This window comes from Charadrius vociferus, unplaced genomic scaffold (genome assembly GCF_000708025.1).
Source record: "Charadrius vociferus isolate BGI_N301 unplaced genomic scaffold, ASM70802v2 scaffold38, whole genome shotgun sequence".
NCBI classification, from domain to species: domain Eukaryota; kingdom Metazoa; phylum Chordata; class Aves; order Charadriiformes; family Charadriidae; genus Charadrius; species Charadrius vociferus.
In genome coordinates, this window is record NW_009650176.1 from 4309311 (window position 1) to 4330208 (window position 20898).

The 20898-nt window shown below is 41.4% G+C and overlaps 2 protein-coding genes across 3 annotated transcripts in view; one reads left to right on the forward strand and one right to left on the reverse strand.

Moving 5' to 3' along the window:
* Positions 1-2003, forward strand: part of CTBP2 (C-terminal binding protein 2) — a 65079-nt gene extending 63076 nt beyond the window's left edge. For both annotated transcript variants that reach the window (XM_009892724.1, XM_009892725.1), the window contains exon 9: positions 1771-2003. In XM_009892724.1, the coding sequence (XP_009891026.1) occupies positions 1771-1951 (181 nt within the window). In that variant the 3' untranslated portion in view covers positions 1952-2003. The remainder of the gene's footprint in view (positions 1-1770) is intronic.
* A 6020-nt stretch (positions 2004-8023) lies between these two features.
* The window catches only part of ZRANB1 (zinc finger, RAN-binding domain containing 1), a 31474-nt gene continuing 18599 nt past the window's right edge, over positions 8024-20898 (reverse strand). Inside the window, 6 exon segments of the mRNA XM_009892726.1 lie at positions 8024-8448; positions 9426-9655; positions 14819-14948; positions 15810-15930; positions 19762-19960; positions 20523-20594. Coding sequence (XP_009891028.1) covers positions 8230-8448; positions 9426-9655; positions 14819-14948; positions 15810-15930; positions 19762-19960; positions 20523-20594 — 971 coding nt within the window. The 3' untranslated portion in view covers positions 8024-8229.

The following is a 20898-nucleotide window of genomic DNA, read 5'->3' on the forward strand; positions in this document are numbered from 1 at the left end:
GATTCCTTACCCAATTTTTCACAAGAGAAAGGCTTTCTTATGGTTCAACAACCCGCTAGAAGCTACACAATGAGATGCGGTCCCTGTGTCTTAGTGGAGGACGCTTACCCGAGACCTGTGTCCAACCTGTACACCGCCCCACGGTTGTGCGGGAATGGTTATAGTTGATACAGAATTACCCAGCAAAGGCGAGTCTAGAGCTTCGAGGGAAGAGCTGCAAAAAAAGCCCGACAATAAAAAAGAAGAGGGAAAGCAAGAGAAGAGCCGATAGAAATCGGTGTCATGAAGGCAAAGCAGTGTTACAGGCACGGGGACGACAGCCACCACCCTTCTGTGCTCATCGAATGCTGCACTAGGGTTTAGAGAGAACAAACCACACATGGGTGCAGAAAGGGAGCGGATGGGGTCCCGAGAGCGCCGGTGAGTAACTGCTGTTCAGCGCATCGGCTCAGATACCGCTCCAGGCGTCCAGCAAAGGAGCTGCCAAAAAAAAACCCCAAACTTGCCCCTAGAGAGGATTACGCACTCTGCTCTGTACTTCACCTTTCTCTTGTACGAGCTTCTAGTCTGGTGTGCTTCCTTTCGTCAAGGGCATTTGGTCCTCGTTGAAGGAAATTAATTTGTGCCCATTTATTAAGGGGATACTAGGAGTCCGCCTCTACTTACAGGCGCCAAGCACAGGTTTTTTAGAAAAGCACTCTCAAAGAAGTGACTCCTGTTCAAACAGCTTTTAAACAAAAGCCGAGGCATTAGGTGTTACTGAGGAGAAACTTCAGTTGCAGACATGAAGGTTTTGGTTAATTCAAGTCTTCTAGGAAATACTACCTCCAACGCGGGGGGTTGCGCTCAGTTTTCCCCGGTGCGGGCTCAGGTCAGTATCCGCCGGGGCCTGCGAACGGCCCACGGAACAGAAAAGCAACATTCTCCTGGTGAGAAGGTCTGGGTAGCTGCCTGCAGTTTACTTATACCTGTTGTTTTCTTCTCCTTCAGCCGATTATTTGTCTCCTCGTGCAGTTAAGCACCAGGATATTGTTACTATAGGTCATGGTATCGCATCTCTAGTATATACTTTTAGTATTAAAAGTGTTGAGTTCAGGCAAACAATGCAGTAAAGGTTTAGAACAATCCGACTTCATATAAAATACCCTGGTAATTAATAGCAAATATTGACTCTAGCATTATCGTCCTCATCTCTGTCACTGGAGTGTTCAGGGTTTTTATACGTATGAGAAAGTACCCTGTATGGGTAAAGGCCGTTGCCTCTCCTTCCAACACGTAAACTGCACCGGCTCATCAGGTGGTGCCAGCACTCAAATGCTCTGTTAGTCACAACTTGCTCCGGGGTTAAAATACACACAGAAAAAAAAAAAAAAAGCCAAAAAAACCCCAATTTTGGTTTCAAAGTTGCTTACAAGTCTCTGCTCTGAGCTTGGGCATTCAGCCTACGTCAGTGCTAGTGTCACATAAATCTGAATGTAACGAGTTGCTTCGCGAGGCGACAGCGTCAGCATTTACTGCCACCGCTGTTCGTAACCGCTCCACAAATGGGAAGATGAAGAAGCTGCCAGGCAGGGCAGGAAGGGAGGGAGGAGGGGCCACGCACCTTGACTGACAGACCCACAGCAGCACGGCTTTAGCGCTGAGCTATCCCTAAAAGAAAAACCAAACTCGGAAGTGGAACCTCTTTGCAGCTCGTTCTCTCCAGAACCCCTGCAATGGTGAGCCGCGCTCTGACGTGACAAACCTGCTTCTCTCTGTCCCCTCTCCCAGGTATCCACCTGGCATGGTCAGCGTCGCACCGGGAGGAATACCGGCAGCTATGGAGGGCATCATTCCCGGAGGCATCCCCGTTACTCACAATCTTCCCACAGTGGCACATCCTTCCCAAGCTCCATCTCCTAACCAGCCCACAAAACACGGGGACAACAGGGAACACCCCAACGAGCAATAGCAGATAATTTAAAAATCATTCAATAAACTTGGGACCAAGAGACATTGGAAAAGAAGTTATACATGAACTAAAAGAAAAAGAATTTGATACGAAATTTGTAATGTTGATTTTGGACAGACGCATCATTGATGTTCCAGTGTTAACGACAAAGCGATAGCAGTCAAGACCGGGGAGAAGCCCTGAAGAAGTCACCTGCTTACTGAAGCGCTGAAAACTAAGATGTGCTACATTAATGATCAACTTCTGTTATTGTGTGTTAAGTTTCCTTCATCTGTGCATCAATCACATGAATAAAAATAGCTAATTTTTTTTTTTTCCCCCTCAATTCCTTGGGAAGGACAGGGCTTCTGCACCTGTTTTCAAACCATTGCATTACGCAATCCTTACCGAGTTAACATAGAAACGTAAGAGGAAACCATTATGTGGCTTCAGCCCTTTCCTTACTCTTGTATCTGGTTACCTCTTCTAAGGGGAAGCATCAGTACTGACTTAGAAGAAAAAATAATAATAATAATCCTTTTTGCAGTCTCACAGGGCCAGTGACGTGTAACAGAAGTTCTCCTGCCAGGTTTAAGTTTTAGCCATTCCAGCCGGGAGCCGTGGGATGGGGAGGGCAGACAGGGCTCCTGGCGACGGCCGCTGCCCTCCCCGGCTAACGACAAAAACTGCCGCTCTCTTCTCTGCCCAATACACTGAATAAAGTAGCTGTGCATTCACCTACGCCCTGCAATGATGCAAGAAAAAAAAAAAAAAAGAAAAAAAAGAAAAAGAAAAAAAAAGAAGAAAGTATTACGTTTCACACACTATTTGTACTCAAATATATTTTCTCAGTTTTAAATCTGCAGCTATTTTATCAAGTGGAAAAAGTCTTGAGCTGGAAAGGGTTCAAGAATAATGTTGCATTTCCTTATGTCTCAGGAAACACTTTTTATGGTAACTTGTCAGACTGTCTATGAACAAAACCCACTTTTTTAGACATTGATAAAAGTCTTCTTTTCTTCACGTGATATTTTATACAAGAACACTTCAAAATGTGTTATTAGATGTGACTGATTTTAACAAATCCTATTAGATTTGTATCAACTAGTTACATGTTATATTCATAGTCTTTTGTGAATCATCGCCTTTTTGTTTTTGAAAAGATGGCCTATTTTGAGCCTTTGTATGGGTACATTCCTGTTTCTGTGACAAAAAAAAAAATATCTTAAAGCTGTCCCAAACAGAAAAAAAAAAAAAAGAAACCAATGGCTATCAGAAGTATGTTTTGTTTTAGTGTGTTACCGTTATTGTATTTGTTTATTGTAAAGGTGGACATTTAGCGTTCAGTGCAGTTTTCAATAAAAAGTGATAAAATTTCTATAATTTCTGGAAGGTAAGAGCTCTCGCTGCAGTCTGACCAATGCTTTCAGTTGCAGACCCTGAGAACGCACGGTAAGGTACAGAAACGCATCTCCAAGCACACTGTGCCCTCCTCCAAAACCAAATACGATTGCACGGCGGAGAGCAGGTAAGTTTTTCCTCCAGTCTGACTTTGGTACTTCGGGCACTTGCGCAGCAGCCAGGACCCGCTCCTGTCACCGTCAGCAGAAGGATGACGCTTAGGGAGAGCCGTGAGGTGCAGCGGCCGAGGATCTGCCCTCGGCTTCCTGCAGCCCGCTTTGAGAAACGCAGCAGGATCTCGGTTCGAGCTTGCCGCATGCAGGTCAGTTTTAAACTTTCACTGCTGGGGAAACACTCGCTGAATTTCGTTTCCTATCCAGACTGTCAAGTGGTGCTATCCAGAACCTGCAAACTTCCTTTGAATTTGTGTATACGTAAAAATCAAGTGGGGCATTATATGCAGCCTGGGTGGAAAGAGATCACTCCGGTTTCCATTGCGCTATGAAGGCAGCTACACCTCAAACGACGTTTTTTGCACATAAGAAATGAAGCGTGAACAAACCGCAAAGGAAGAAAGCTGAAAACATGCTCGGGAGGTGGTAGCAGCTTCAAGCCTCGCGAGACAAAAGCCCCGTTCTTTTGTTCCCACCCTGTGTCCTCCATCGCCAGTCTGGAAAGGGACTAAAAAAAGCTGAAACGAAAAAGTGTCTAGGTTACAAAACTCTGTATTTTGTTTGCTTTAAATTAAACTGAAAACTAGTTCCCAGCTGCCAACATGTTACAGAAGAGGTCACCTTTCATCGACAAGTGACCACTCTTTGTCGGTGATCAACACAGCACACCAGTGGTTATCCACAAACACCAGGAGAAACCAGGAGGGTGAAAGAGGTTAGTTACAGAGAAGGGGTTTGGGAAATACCAAAAAGACGGTAAAAAACAAGAGGGAAAAACATTTAATTGATGTTAAGGTTTAGAGATGTTTTAAAAACAAACTAGCTCGGGTACTTTCATCTGTTTTGAAACAAGCAGTTGCCTCCCAGACGGGTGCAAGTACTTCCCTGCGTCGCAGGCTCTGCTGTGCCGGCATCCCTCGTGCACCCACTGCCAGCAGTGGACATGGCACCGGGACAGCCGGGGGCTTAGCGTGGAGCTCACGGAGAACGGCAAACACGGGCTTTTCATCCAACACCCAACCTCCCTCTCAACCAAAACCAAGGACGGATGCAGACACAGGCACAGAGGTTCTGCTGAAGCGCTACGAGCTCAACAAGAGGGGAAATGAAGAGATCCCAAAGGTTACGAACCAAAGGACACGTTTTAGTAACGGACGGCAGCTTTAGGAGTTCCCCTCCACTGTTGGGTCTCAAACACCTGCAGCACAAACACCAGCAAAACACACGAAGAGATCCATGGAAGAGGAAGGGGAAGAGGATCGTTACAATTAAGATATGCCGAAGCACCGGGAAGCGGCACACTGCAACTCAAACGGAAAATTATTGGGCAAAGAAATGGGAGATAACCAGTTGCTGCTGAAGATTTGTGCCATTGCTTCGCTGGCAGAGCCGCACCGCTGCTGTCACACTCAAGGACAGCAGGCAGGGACGCGCTCTGTCGATGACGGATGTCAGAGGAGCTTAAAACAAGCAGCTTGAAAGTGGCAGACACTAACAAAACAAAAAACACCACCAAACCTTAAAAAAAGGGGGTTAAGGGAAGTTACTGAACAAAAGAGGGGGGGAAGGAAAAGCGGCAATTAAATAAAGGTCTCTAAATACACACAAACCGATTTTGTTAATGGAGTAAACACAATCTAGTAGTATTTGCCATAAGCCATGCAGCAGAACTTTGGAAGAATCCAGAATTACTAAATTTTAATATATTAAAACCAAAAGAAATACAGGGATTTTCACTGAGGGATTCATAAATAAAACCAGAAAAAAAACCCGATCAGATGTAAAGGAGGTAGCAATGAAAAGCCAAGTCCTGTGCTAGGAAAGCGTGTGCTACTGCGAGCAATAATATGAGGAAAATAACATTGAGAAACCCCATTTTATATATATATATTCTCGGCTAGAAGAGCAGAACTTGCCGACAAGCTGCAAGGTAGCATTTGCAAATTAATCTCAGTATTTGTAAACTTTCAAGTCTGTCATTCAAGGAGAGTACCCATTAACATACACCGACGACTGTGCTAGCACAAAGCAGGGGTTTGCATCTCTTTAATCTACAGGTACATGAGGTTTGGATTACTTTGATTTTGAAAAAGATACCTCACCAGTTCGGAAACGACCTGTGAAGCGTGTTAACCTGAACATACCATTTTACAGCACATCAGAACAAAACAATAATGACCAAGAAAGCCAAGAGCTCCGAAAGTACCAGGACTGTCCTCTCATACCAGAACTAGATAAATACCGGAGAGCACGGTGCATGCTTTTGGAAAAAAAAAAAAAAAACAGCTGAACTGACTGCACGGTGAACTTCCACTTGCTATGGTGAAGTGCTGGCTGGGGACGGGGATCGTCGGGCCACAGCGCGGGCTGCCCACGTACAGCAAGAGGAGATAAAAGGAAAGGCGCGCTCGTCGAATTTGGCTCAAGGTAGACTTTCACATTGAGTATTCTCCCCATGTTACAAGGAAGCTTTGCTTCCTTAAACGGAACAGTACTGCAGAAATCGGAGGGGGAGGGGGGGATGGGATGTTAAAATTCTGCACAGCGTTTCGCACACCCCTTGAAGGAGCCTGCTGAAGGTAGGAGCTTATCCTTTTGTCCGTCAAATGGTGGTCTGCAGAGGGAAGCCAGTCCCGGGTAAGCCAGGACCTGAATTTAGAGTGATCTGGTGGCCAGAGGAGAACTTCTAATGCTGCCACGCTTAGTCCTGAACTAGAAGGACCTCCAGAAGCGTGCTGGGTTACACCGCGCCGGGTAGCGATGCCCACCGAGCACACGGTGCAGACCAGCTCAGATCACGGAAGTCCTCATCGCAGCTTACTCTGCGTCCAGTTCCCCTGACAGAAAAGCTTTAAGCCCTCAGCTAGACGAGATGTGAAAGGATTTCACAAGGTAAGAAAAAGGACCGAAATATACCAATTTAGAAAGCAAACTTGAAACAGGACCATATGCTTGTGAAGAAACCTCTTTAGTATCTGGGGTTTGCCTGTTTAGTTCAGGTAAATCGTACGTACATTGCAGAGAAGCATGCATTCTTTCACCTGAACATTTGCGCATGCACCAATCAGAGGAGATCTAATGGCCGAAAAAAGGTGAAGACATTTCATAATAAACCTCAATGGAATCTGTGATGGGAAAATTGCTAAGTTAATACAGTACTTCATTATTTCTATACTTCTGGTGTCGTCACCAAGTTTATGTAGGAGTTGTGCACATTTCAACACCATCTAAGCAGCATTTGGAAGAAAAAGCAGCAAGTTCCTCAGGGTTTCCATAGCTCTGAACTACATAAAAATATGTGCTATGGGGCTTCTTTCCAAATTCTAATTAAAACAATTTCAACTACTGCAAAATTCCTTATTCAACCACCACACCATCAAAAGTGCTTTTCAAGACAACCTGAATTGCACTGTATACGTAAAAACTGGCATTAACCTTTAGTGTTTAAGTGAGATTTTTAGATAAACTTTATCCATTACAGGTTACATGGCTAAAGTTATCAAATATAATAAAATTTCTACTGGAGAATATACTCTGAACTTACAATCTTAGGAACTTACATAAGTTTAAGTATGGCCACATCAATCAACATGCAAGAAATTCCCAGGTTTACATACTGAGAAATATATAACACAGTGCTTTTAAAAACAACTTTAGCATAGATTCTTCTTTTTAATTAGAACTGCAAGTGTATTCTCACTAGATTTAATGACCGAGGAATACTCCTTTAAAAAGGTGTTTTTCCATTTGCAGCAATGTTTAAGGTGATGAAAGAATAAATGATAAAATGATATATAGTTTGTATCACAGCAAGACGGAGTTCCGACAATAGGAAATTCTCAATTGCGTCTGAGTTCTCAAATTTCACACAATTTTGTTTAGTGTATGTTCACTGGAATAAAATCCCTCTATTTTAGGTCACTTCTCTGAATAAATATTCTTACATATACTGAAAGGAATCTATTAACTATTAGAAGAAAAAAAAAAAAAAAAGGCAAAAAGAACCCCAAAAACCTTTTTCAGGAAACAAATCAGGTCACTCAAGGAAAAATTTAGCTTCTCTTCCAGTTTGTTCCGTAGAGTTTCAATTTTATTATATGGGCACAGCAGTAACTAAAATATTAGTAAAATAATGAATGTATTTTTCCTTACGACTTGCTGTGGATATTTTGTGCAAACAAAAAAAAACCTCACGATCTGACCTGGGCATGAGTGATATTTCACATAAAAGGGCCTTTCACGGAAGTGTGTCAGAGTATCTAAAAGGTGATGTAGAATACCAAGTTCAACTGTAAAAGAATGTCGGAGGGAAGAGATATCCATCTAACATGTGCTTTCATAAGTGCCCTTATTTGAAAAATTTCTTTGCAATAATTAAGATGCTGGTATACTTTTGCCTATTACACAACCTCTTACACAACCACATGCGGTACATTTATAGACAGATTTACAATCAGAAAGAAAAGTGTTTTTTTTCTGTCTTGATAATAAAATTAGTTGTTTTTTGTTTCTTTTTCTTTGTTTTTATACAAACTGTAGTCCAGCCCGTTTTGCTCTCTTCATGCGGCAGATGAGGTTCTAGACTCTCTCCATGCTGGTTAGAAAAAATCCTTTACAGCACATTTCCCCTAGAACTGGGTCGTTCTACAACGAACTGCTAGAGCACAACGCTAACTCTGGGTCAGACACTCTGCGCTGGTAATTTTCTTTTCAATTTCTTTGTCATCATTCATCGTCATCATCCTCGTCTTCCTCGCCATCGGAAAGGGACGTACAAGGGCGGATCTGTCGGTAGCGATCGAGCCACTTCTCGACCATCTGGGTGACCAGCGGATGATTGCGCCTACGAGAGCTCTTCTGCATCGCAACGAGGACCCCTCCTTCTGTCACGCAGCAGTCCAGCCATTCCCGAAGGAGCTTTTCTTGCTGCTCCTCATTACCTATCTTTGGGGGAGAGAAAACAGGTTGAGAACGAGGCTTGAAACATTACCAGCGACTTTAAGCAAGCCCCCTGTGATATTCCGAAATCGCCAGGCTACGGGAGCAACACAGTTCCTTACCAGATCTGGCAGGGTTAGCACGCTACTTCACCGCAGCTGGGAGCCTCCGAAAGCTAAACTGATGCACACCGCCTTTTCAACCAAAAATCTGAAGGCTCTGGAAATATTCTCCAGCTATTCTTCCGTTCTGAATTTTTCAGATGTCCGTTTCCAGTGCAGACTTACTATATTTCCATTATTTGTGAGCAACTAATTGTTTATGGTAGGCACCACAAATAAGCGGGTAAGTCCTAAAGGAGCCTTCTGGTTTCACAAAAGCAGGTTTTTTGGAGTCTAGCAGTTCTTGACATGAAGCCTTTCCTCTTGTAAGACATAACAAATGTTGCGGCTTGTGGAAAAAATATCCCTCTCTAGACTTAAAGCCCATACTTTTTTCTCCACTATCAAAGGATGCCCACCCTTAGCAATTACTTCAGGTTTTTCAACTCTCCCTTCCCCCACGGACACACTTTACTGAAGTGGTTCCCTGTCTTATTAAAGGAATTGAGTTTCATTAGGAAAAGAGGTAGAGCATGCTGCAGCTACTGGCCTACTTGTGTTACCTTTTTTTTTTAGAAAAAAAAAAAGTGTATTTCAGTCTCGCATTAGTGTCAGAATCCTTATTTCTGGGTCCTTTGCAAGGTACACTTGTATTCACATGCACAGTGAAGTTACGTTCAATTTAGAGAGCTATCAATAAGCATCAATTTGTGGGAAAATACCTTTCAGAATCGCCTCAAGTGATGGGGAAGGCAGCAGTTGTTAATTAAATGGAACAGCACCCTCCCTATAATTCTTTGAACTACAAAAACACACGGGGCTACAGAGAGTGCTGAGGCCACGGCTGTGACAAAGGCCACCAGCTACACAGCTATTTCTTACCTCTTGAGCAGAAAGGAAGTGAATGTGCAATAATTTCCTCTCGCTGTCCACCAACGGTAGAAAAGTAACAGTAACATCATCGTCAGTGTTCAAGTTAGCACCAGCACCTCGATTGCCATAACCATCGTTCTCCATGGCAACCAGAGCAGAGAAATGGCCCCTCGTGTAGCCCAGAGCAATGGGACTTTTCCAACAAAAACTCTGTTCCCATAACAAAGGCAAATACACACCTGCGGCAAATTAAAACAAAGGGTAAGACTCGGAACTACAGAACAGTGAAGAATTTCGATACAAACCTTTTGCTTTTGGCTAAACACAGTATCAGCAGCACGTTAACAAGCATTTAAAACGTACTTGGTTTGTCTACACTAATACAGGTCACACTTTTCAGTACAGCTAATTATTATTAGGTTAACAGGACATTAGTCAAGTATCTCTGCAACTGTACAAGTTTAGACATAAAAGCCATTACGATTACAACCAACACCATGTTACCATTCCCCTAAAATCTGTGGTCTATAGTATAGTGATGAACAAAGAAACAAGGTTAGAGAAGCAGTCTTTCATATTTGATAACTCTTCTTAAAAATAAAAAGAATTATAAAGGAAAAAAAAAAAAATCAGATTCAGCATCACAAATAAAAGCTACAGTCAGATGTCTATTTTTACCAGAACCATCTGCTTACGAAATTTATTATTAAAAGAATTTACTGCACTAAATACTACTCAGCACCTAAGTATGTGGCCCATCCCCGAGACAATGGGACTTCTCATCAACGTTGTATTAATAGATTAAATTAACCCACATCAATTACGCGTATCTAGTCTCCAAAAAACCACCACCAAAAAGCTGATGCTATTTTGCTCAGATACAACAAATGACCGATGCCACGGATGCCGAAAGGAACAGCAGTTTTTCTCCCTGCCATTTTTAGCAATACGGACAGTGACTCGCTTGAAGTGCGTGAAGTTTCAAAACAAGACTGGTACTCCTTTCTTCTAGGAACATAAATAATTCTTGGCGTGTACTGCTGTAAGACAACTTAAGCAAAAGCACGCCTTACCTTGTGACAGCTTAAAAATAGCCACGCATAAACTTAAGTGCGCGTGTAGCATAGCAACCCCTCCTGGTACAGCTGCTGCCAGCCGGGTCAAAAGCAAAACAAGGCCCTTCACTTCTCCGACATCCACGGGGGCGGGAGGGCAACGCTACGGGGGAACCTGAGGCAGCGGGTGGGTTTGGAGGTTTTACTCAAGTTTAGAACTCATCTTTCTTTGCTGCAACAAAAATTAGCGGGAGCTACCGGTAAATATTTGTCCATTCCCCCCCCCCCCCCCATTCTTGAATGAGCAATCAAGACATACCTAAAAGTCTTTCAATTTCTTTCAGATTAAGATTCACAGAAGTTTTTACAACATCTGGGTCTAAGGACAAATCCACTTAATACCTTCTTAGCGCTCCCTTCCTCCCATCTCTGTTACAGTTAAGTCTCACTGTAATTCATTGCTAAACACCAAAGATGCAGAAGAAGGGACAAGCATTAACTGAAAAATTTCAAGCCTTCACATTTAGGGAAAGAACCAAATATTTGGTCAAAATTCAAAGTTACATTGAAAATAACACACTGACACTGAATGTAATGAAGACAGTCCCTTAACTCCTAGAAATTCATTCTTCATACACACTCAAGAGAAGTAACTTCATGAACTTTTTTTTCCCAATATTCAGTCTGAAGCATCAGCAAAACAATAAAGCATTGAGGGCTGGAAACTCATTTATTAATACCGTATACTTCATTTAAAACACAGCGCTACCTCCACACGGGTTGGTTAGGTCACTGAGGCATTTCAGAACTGAAAGCATCAGCACCCAAAGGGTGACTCACCGCTCACCCCTTTTCTTCTGCGCATTACAATCAGAGATTTATCAGAAGGTGCCCCCCGTGCACTCGCGAACGGCTCCAGCCCCTCAGCGACTCCCACGAGCGTGGGGGGCTGACTCGGCTCCCGGACCGATACCCCCAGCAGCCCTCTCCCTCCCCTCCTTGGCCAGAGGGGGGGAAAACACAATGGAAAGCTTGTGGGTCGAGATAAGGACAGGGAGGTCACTCACCAGTCACCATCACGGACAAAACATCCAATTTGGGGAAGTTTAATGTAGTTTATTGCCAATTAATACAGACAGGTAATGCCCTGCTGCCCCAAGCTGGTAGATTCTGGCCCCAAGTTGTTGCCTCAGTGTTGTCGGGGCTACAGAATTTACAGATAAACACAGGGTCTCATCTCTATGAACATCACACGTCTCATCTAACGACACAGAATTCCTGCGTCAGGCAGAGCTGCGTTACCTGTTCAGGAGTGGAACTAATCCGTTTACCTCACCATAATCTCTGCATTGAAATTCAGCAACTTTTGGGGCATTTTTTTTTCCACTTGTTCCCTTTTTTCAATTGTTTTATTTTAGTAAAAATGCCACACCTCCTCAATGTTACCTGATGAGTTGCACAAGAATGGAATTTCAGGTATTACCCCAGAGAAAATCTGGTGCTCTGAAGATTTACAGAAGTCAATCTGATATAAAAATTGAGAAGGTAGTGTGACGATACCGATGACATGCACAGAAGGCACAGGAAGTAAAGAGTACGGGCTAACATCTATCCTGGAAGTCATCCATATCGGATTTAGTTTCTCCAGCCTGATCTGATGATAATTTAAGTCAGTCACCATTTTTCCTGTTTAACTTTAAAAGCTGTATATTCATGCCGCTAAACAGATGCGGCTAGACCAGGAGCACACTTAAGGCAGAGTAAATAGATCTTTCACTATCGAAGCCTTAATATTTCAAGCAGCATTAACAGTCAATTACAATCTAGGAAACAACGAGACTGTCAGTTACGGGATTCACAACAGTTGCAGCAAGTTAACACTGAGTTGGAACAAGGAATCCCCGGAGAAAAAAAATTCTGATCAGGGAGACGATTCTGGGGTTGGACGGGGGGTTTACAGTACCTTCCGATGTGCTACTAGCTGAACCATGATGTTAAAAAATTTTCATTTCTTTTTTGGGGAATGTCATGCTAAAGACAGGCAGGGTGTTACACAGCAAGTCAGAGAAGCCCGAGCGCTCCTCAACGCTTCACCGAAGGAGCACGTGCTACACAAAGCTCACACACCAGCCCAGAACAGCAATTCTTGTACCATCTACAGGAGACTTGTCTCGGCAGCCCATACCAGTCCGAGTCCAACGGCTGTTTGGTTTCAGCTGTGCTGCTAGCATTTAATTAGCACACATTAACCACAAAAATGTGGTTGGACAGGGATGGAATTAACTCCAGGTAATTTGACACAGGACTCCTAAGTTCACCTGTTCAGTGTTGTGTGTTTCTCTGGATGGATGGATGGATGCGACTCGTGGCAAGCAAATCAAATCATAAATATTTGTCTGACTAAATTCCTGGAAATGCGTGTCTAGCTAAAGGTTGTCCCAGACACCCGGTTACCTTCTGGCTCACACAGCAAGAAGACAATTTCAGTATATTTAGGCCACGTAACACTTCTCTGCCTCAATACCCAACATATAAAATAAAAAGTTCGCAAACCACTCAGCCTTTCAGTTTAAAAGCAACACAAACCTGAAGCATCAGATGAGTAACTGTGCTTTCCAGTCTATCCTTTCATCATCTCAAATAAAATATAAAACATAACTACGAAGAGTACCAAATTTTACACTCTCCAAAAAAACATTTCACTTCCTTGACAAGCTTTGCCACTGCACAAAACTTGGAAGTCAAACAGCTTCTCAGATTTTCTGAAGACTCTAACTAGTTATAACAGGCTAGACATTTGACATGAACTCCGCAGCTTGGAGTTCTATTCATTATGTGTTTGCCACCTTCCAAAGTTAGCGTACTTTTTTTTTTTAACATCACAAAAAAAGATGTTTCGGGAAGTCCTCTACTAAGCTATAAATAAATAGTGATGTATTGATGAAAACATCTGTAGGATAGTCACCAAGCTGACATACTTGAGGCCAGGAAGACGAACCATGGGCAAAAGTCACACCCTCACACCCTGTAACGCAGCCACAGTGCCTGATCAGTTCTTTCCACATCATTTTGTTTATTGCTGAGCATGTACAGATGCTCCCAATCCCCTCCTATGTTTTTATTCCTGTAGACAGGCAAATATTAAAGTATTAGCATCCAATATAGAGGAAAGTTGCCCAAACACATCCTTGCCTTGCAAAATACAATACATGCATCATTAGAAATCTACAAAGCTATGTCTAAGCAAAAGTGGACCCAGTCAGCTAAATATCTTCATATTTATCTTAGGGATAACTAGGCTGTTTGCCCAGAAGACTAGGAGGAGAAACAGTCAGAAAGAACTTGATCAAACTATGCAAAATTATAGTACTACTTGAGAAATAGGTCGGTATTTACATCACACACTGTAAAGTGTGAATTACTGAAGCACAGATTTTAAAAACTTCCTTTTAACTACACCACGGAATTCGCTTTCGCAGATAGGGATATTTACACTATTAGTCAACCAATATTTTGTAATTGTAACTAAGTTACCTAATCTTATACTTCACATAACTGTTGGTAGAGCGTTTATGAACAGAATTCCTTCAGCCCCTACGGCATACATTCAAGTTGCCACCTCTTTCATCAACTACAAAAAAAAAAAAAAAAAAAGCTCAACTTTACCATTCTCTACCCTACTTTAATTTCTCGACCCTTCTTTGTACACCCTTCTCTCTTGCTTTAAGGGTGACTCCTTTTCACTGCTCTTGAGGGCTGCTTCAGCGATCGCCTCCTGCGGTGCTGCGCAGCGACACGGCTCGCCCCTTCATCCTCAAAGAGCACCCGCAGACACCGCTGCCACTGGTGAGAAACCATGCCAACGCAAACACCTTCTGCCTGCCTCGCCCCCAACTTTATGAAGGGCGCCGGAGAGCCTCCTTCAGGCAATGCTGAATACAGATTAGTTTCTAAAATGAACATTTACAGCCATTAGTACCACAAACGAACGGAACTGCAAATTCCATTTATGAAACCTCCTGTGTCTTACAGCAGTACAAACCACGCAACTTTTGGGAAGTTCTCACAACCAGAGTATTTTATATAAGTTACAGACTAAAGGCATGCGGAGTAGAGGTCAGAACATGTTTTTATTGCAGGTACATGCAGCATGCCCACCATACAATGAAAGACTTCACATTTTGAGGTGATTTTGTTCTTTAGAATTGCTAACGAAAATTTACCTACAACATAATTCCATCCTCTTCCAGCTAGTAGCTTAACGTAGCTCTCCTTTCAACTTCCTTTATGTTTATGACTTATAGCTGACCCATTTTTAAAATTAAATTTGAAAAACTAAAGGCTTACCTTGAAAGCGGGTATATCCTAATGTTTCTCCTCGGAAACTCTTATAATATTTTACTCCATAAACTATAATTGGTCTTCTAAGAATATGTGCAAGTACAAAAATGTGTGTCTGCTCCAAACTCGCTCCAGGCTGAATCAAACACAAAGACAGACATCACTTGAAACAGAACTTATCATTCCCTACTTTGAAATCTGAAAAAAAAGTCTCCAAATTTAGACCAGAAGTGCTTTTAAGAGTGACCTAGCTTTGACAGGGAAAACGAATGACTGCAAGGCTACTATGTATCAGTTGGAAATAAGCAAAAACATTTCAGCTTGCACAGGAACTTAATCTAACTAATAATTCTTTGTCCTATTGCCCAGATTCAATCTAACATATTTCATTCCCCAGTTAGAAGTGAAACTCTACATAATGTTTCATCTAAAAATAATTAAATAAGAGTACTTTAATGACAGGAAAAGAGCACATCCAAAACAAATCACAAGATTATAATTTAAAAGAGGAGCTAAAGATATTCCTATAGTTAGAAGCTTATAGGAATGTAAGTCGCATTTTGGTGGGGAGCTATAAAATATCAGCTTGCTGAAGTTTAAGTAGCAGATTTGTAGGTACGTTCTAAGAGGGAAGTGTTGCAGGAGCTAGGAGGCAGGACATTAAATAGACAATTGTGTATTAGGTTGTTGGGTTTTGGTGTTGGTTTTTTTTTTTTTCCCTACCGACTTCACTCTGACACCAAAAGAAAATGACTTTTTTTGCACTGTAGTGATTAATAGTAAGCTTAAAAATTAGAATTTTAAAATGAATTTTCCATCCTGGCAGGAAAAGTCTACCCTTACTTACAGTAATACTGTAAGATTACTGGCTTAAGAGGAATGTTTTCCTTTATACATAAAGATTCTTATTCCTGAAGAACACTGAGGTCTTGAAAGTTTTTTTTCAGAAAGATTAAGATGTCCTTTCTAACAGCCATCTATAAAGAAGCTTTCTTACCTGGCTCGCAAGAGAGAGTATGAATGCCCAATCTTCCTGCCACTGTTCCTCTCGCAATGAGAAATGTAAACCAAAGCTTTGGGAATACCACGATTCCCACTCGTTCCAGCGCGTATAGAACCTAAAATATTGCGGGGCAGGTGGGGGTGGGTGGAGAGAGAGAGAAGTAAAGACAAAAGCATTTACTCAACCATCACACATCTGACAGCAATATTCAACCCTTGTAATTCTTTATCCCAACTCCATATAGAAGGGGGAAGAAAGAGAGCATATCAGCAAAACTGGATTTTATTTTAATTTTTTTTTTTTTTTTTAATCTCCAGGAGACTCTATTTGATAATCCTCATTCATGAGATCACTTGGGGTTGCAATGCCTACAGCAACTACACTGTAATAGATGCAAGTTGCTAACAGCCTCCTGGCTAGTTTGATACTTCTTGTAATAGTTTTTTTTTGAAGCCTTATTTACATTTATTTATTTTTAAGTGCCGATGTACAGGGAACAAAACCAAGACATTCCATTTCACATAAGAGGAGTTGCTCATTCTTCTCACACAAACAATACAGGTATTCTCTACTGTTGACCATACCATGAGCCAATTAACTCCAAAGTACTTACGTATCAGCTTCAAGTAGACTGTGGTTAAGAGGCAGAACCTGTTTTGTATCAGGTTTTGGAGCAAAGAGTATGGTAATTTCACATTATATGGAATAGCTATATAGCAGCGTAGATGAGAATCAAATATAGAAAGTTGGGTTAATCCGATTTACACTCAAAGTTCTAATGCCACAGGATTTCTGTTTAAATTAAAAATCATCATTTTTGGACACTAGTTTCATCCTGATGCTTTATCCTTCTTAATCAATTACAAAAAAAAAAATCACCTATGCATTGAAAGAGCAGACACTGGCTTTTTAAAATGTTCAACTCAGTCCAATCACCACACTATGGAAAGGCCACAACTTCACATTAGGCACACGGGTTTAGTGAAGAGTCCTAAGCCAACTTTTAAACAATGGCCTTTACTGTGAATACAAAGAAACCATTCTCAAGTTCAGCTTATTAAAAAAAGTCACTGGAATGAACTCATTTAATTACAATCTGAGAAAATTAACAGACAGACAGTGTGTGTGTGTGTGTGTGTGTGTGTGGGGAACCTTTCCTTATACTTTCAGTAGAGATATCATCTCCTAAAATATTGGTGTGTATCACAGCTGCCACCAACCAGGCTGGTTTTCCCAATTACAGCTAAAATCTCTGCATGGATTACAAGACCTATTAGTAAGACATTTTGATAGGTCTATGAGCTGACTCACAGTAATATCTCTACAGGGAATGATCTGGATCTCTCTGCGTTCCAGTTTCTATCCAAATACATTAACTAATTCCATCTTTGCAGCAGATGGATATTTTGCCCGTTTTCCCCCAGAAATCTCTAACCAAACACCTTGTACTAAATGCATTAATTGCTAGGTCTTCTGGAAAAAGTTCAATCAGAATCTGCTTAACAGAAAAAAAAAAAAAAAGGAGAAAGAAAACAAACTACCCGCAAAACCTCTACTGAGAAAGTGTTTTCCTAAAGAAGTTTCTTCTCTGAATTAGTCAGCCACAGACAATCTGTAGGTGTTCACAGGAGGCTCTTTCGATAACCTTACAGACAGAAGTCGAAGGTTCAGACTTTGATCTTATTTAAAACAAACTTTTCAGTTTAACACAAGAGGACTGAATGCATCGATAAAAAAAAAAAAAATCCGAAAGCCAATTTACAGCATATGCCCATTCTCCACCAAAAGCTAATGGTGGAATACAAAAAGGGACAAATCAGAACACACTTCTGAGTAAACTAAAAAAGCGTAGTCATTTAAAGGGTGAGTGGAAAAGACTCCACAGGCCAGAACCTCTGGGAACTTCACTACTGAGCTTTTTCTGAGTACCAGACACTAGACTGCCTCTAGTAAATACATTCTTCTTTGTTCAGCATCTAAACAAACCTAACAAAACGAGGCCAAATGAGTTACATGAATGTTCTGCGTCTGACTGTAAAAATACCCAGTTTTAAGTGTCTTTGTGAAGGCTTTGAAGCTAGCTGTTCCACTAGCTAAAAGTTTAAGCGTACTGTTGTTAATACTAGTAGTGATTGCGTTTAACAGCCTGTTCTTTCAGCAACTATCATTACAGCCAGTGAGGACACCATCACTTCCTATCTGCTGTGTCCTAGCCCACAAAATTAAAAGTAAATGTATCTTCCCACATAGAAGCTAACAGCAAGTATAGGATGTACAGGATGATCGATTTACCACAGAACTAAACTAAAAGAGACTTTTCACACCCCCAGTCTGGAATTTTTGAAAGGAATTGTGACTCAAGTCTGATCTAGTATCACCACTAACATGTCAGTAGTTTCTTCAAAAATTTCCATCACTAACAGCCTCTGCAGGCAGACCAGTTCTTATTTAGGATGTAGCTCTGTAGAGGCTGGCGCTAGAACCTGTACTAATTTTTCCAATGACGAACTAGCAATTAAGATTATCCAGGCTGAAGGTAGGCAACTGTACTCAAGCAACAATAAAGGAACATATGAATCAGTTAAAAAATAAATGTTCTTCCAGTAACGACGAAGATTAAGTGAATTCAGAGTAAAATGCAAATTCTGTCTAAAACATGAGCTAAAAAGCTTAACCAGATTTAATACACTAAATAATGAGTGTTATGTTAGATACAGCAGTAAGTCAACACCAGTTAACACTAACATTTTGAAAGACTGGTTTAAACCTCAATAGTTTGCAGCATGTTTTTGGATACCATGCTTGGTTTTGTTACCATAAAGAACCAAACCTGATCCATCATAAATTTCTGTTCTGGCCTCAGGGAACTGCTCGTGATGCCAGGGACATTCCTGCGTGGTCAAGATGCACGCTCCACTATAAACAACTCCAAAGTAGTGACAGATCTAATCTGAGACAGGTTCTCGGAAGAATTGTTACTGAAGCACCACTGTATTGAATCCAGCTCTGGGTACTAATTTTGGGTGTTTTCTCCAAACAGCTCACAGTTGGGTACAGCGATCACAACAGCTACTTATAGGTACCCCTAAAACTAACCTTTGTTGTTGACTTCCCACACAGCACGCACAGCAAGGGGACACGCTCTTTCTCTAGTATGCCTGCTGAGTGTTTCTCTTCTTCTTGACTATAAGAACCTAAGAAAACTAATCGCCTGCATCTTACATTATTAGTCTTTATCAATATCTTCCCTTAGTCCCATTACGCACTGGAGAGCCGTTGGACACCGCTGGGGTGCAACTGTAAGAATTTTTCCTCTAGCAGAGGCAAATCACAGTATCGGACTAAAGAAGGTTGCGAGTGTAAAACAACAGAAGTTGTTTTACAGAATGATGAATTAATTCTATTGCCAAATGACAGCACTAGTTAAATGTCACCACTCTGCTTTACTGCCATTATTTTAGCAGGCAGGACAGGAATAGAAAGAGCAACACCGAACAGAGCTGTAACCAAGCAGATGGAATGAAAATACTGAAAAGTTTATACAGGAATAAAAGGCTATCTTCTATTAACAATCTTCTGCAAAGCTTCCACCAACAGCAGCAAGGCATGGCACGCGCATGATTTACATTGCAAGTAAATTCCAGTTTTAACCGTGGTTAGCGTGCTCTTGACAAGCGCACACAGCATAAAATGTTTTAGTCTGTTTTAAATGCTATTTGTTGAATATCACATACCGTCACTGGGTTCAGAATGTCCAAGTTTCCAGTGCTGACATTTCAAATACACTAGATCTAGATTTCTACATGAATCACACCGTGACTCAACATTCCGAGACACACAATCCACAGTAAATCGGGGAGCGGTGATTGTGTTTCTTTTTAAATTACTATCAACTACTATGCTACATGGAAAGCTACCTTTAAAGTTAACATAAAAACTAAGTTACCAATGTGAGCAGTCATGTAAACTGTCGTGAAGAGCTTTCCGCAGCACTGAATCCTTGTCGTAAATGCCCCAAGTGGCTTGTAGTACTGAATCAAGCAGGCAATCCCCGGCAGTCCGATTCCAAAGTGCGTATAACCTGCTGTCCAAGCGCGTACCCAGTTCCAGTGACCAGTTAATAATGGGAGATTCCTCTTCTAGCTCTGCAACATGACAATAACCTCTTTTAAAAACTTATATCCATTTGAAGTCTCGGAGAATCTGAACAGCACGTTAATGGCATCATCTCAACAATTTACCCATTTACACGAATAAAAAAGTTTTCCTTCATACTACAAAAATAAGTGAACTACAAAAGCTAAAGGCATTCCTTGGGCAAAATACTGTCAAGAAAAGAAGAAAAAAGACAAAGCCAAACCAAAACAAACCATAGCCTTAAACAAAGCAGCCCATCATTTGTTTGAGGATTGTTACTGAAGTGGAAAGATTATTCCGTTTTCTTTAAAGAGCTTGCGAGTTAAAACTGTAAAGCTTCAAAAATCTTTAAAATTCAAAGAAATATTACAAACATGATTTCTACACTCCATTCTCTCTCTGCCTCATAAACAGACTGTAAAATAATTCCAGGGTTATTAACTTGAAAGCATCAAATCTATATTTAAAACAAATTCGGGCAACAAAGCCACAGAAACACTTTTTTTTTTAGTAACAAATATTATCTAATGAAAAGCAAGGAGAGATTCCAGCCATTCCCAGAGCTTTTACCTTTCTGAACATCTCTATCAAGTACTTCATCAAATAGCTTTTCTTGGACTGTGGGTGGTAAGTCTTCAATATCTGGAAAAAATAGGAAGCAAATACAAAAGTCCTTTAACGCTACTGTAAAAGACACACATTACTAGCTGATGCTCAGGAGAACTTACAGAACAGATTTTGCCCTATCATCCCTAACGTCTCCTCTGAAAAGCTATTATTTTCAGATCTGTCACTTGTGACCACAGGCTTCACAGAGCACGCTGAAGTAGATACGTATCTCACACCGACTGTCACACCTTTCATGCAGAAGGGATCATCACAGCATGCGTAGGGTAAGAATGGATTTTTCTGAAGGAGAAACTGAAGCAGAGAACTACTTTGAGGT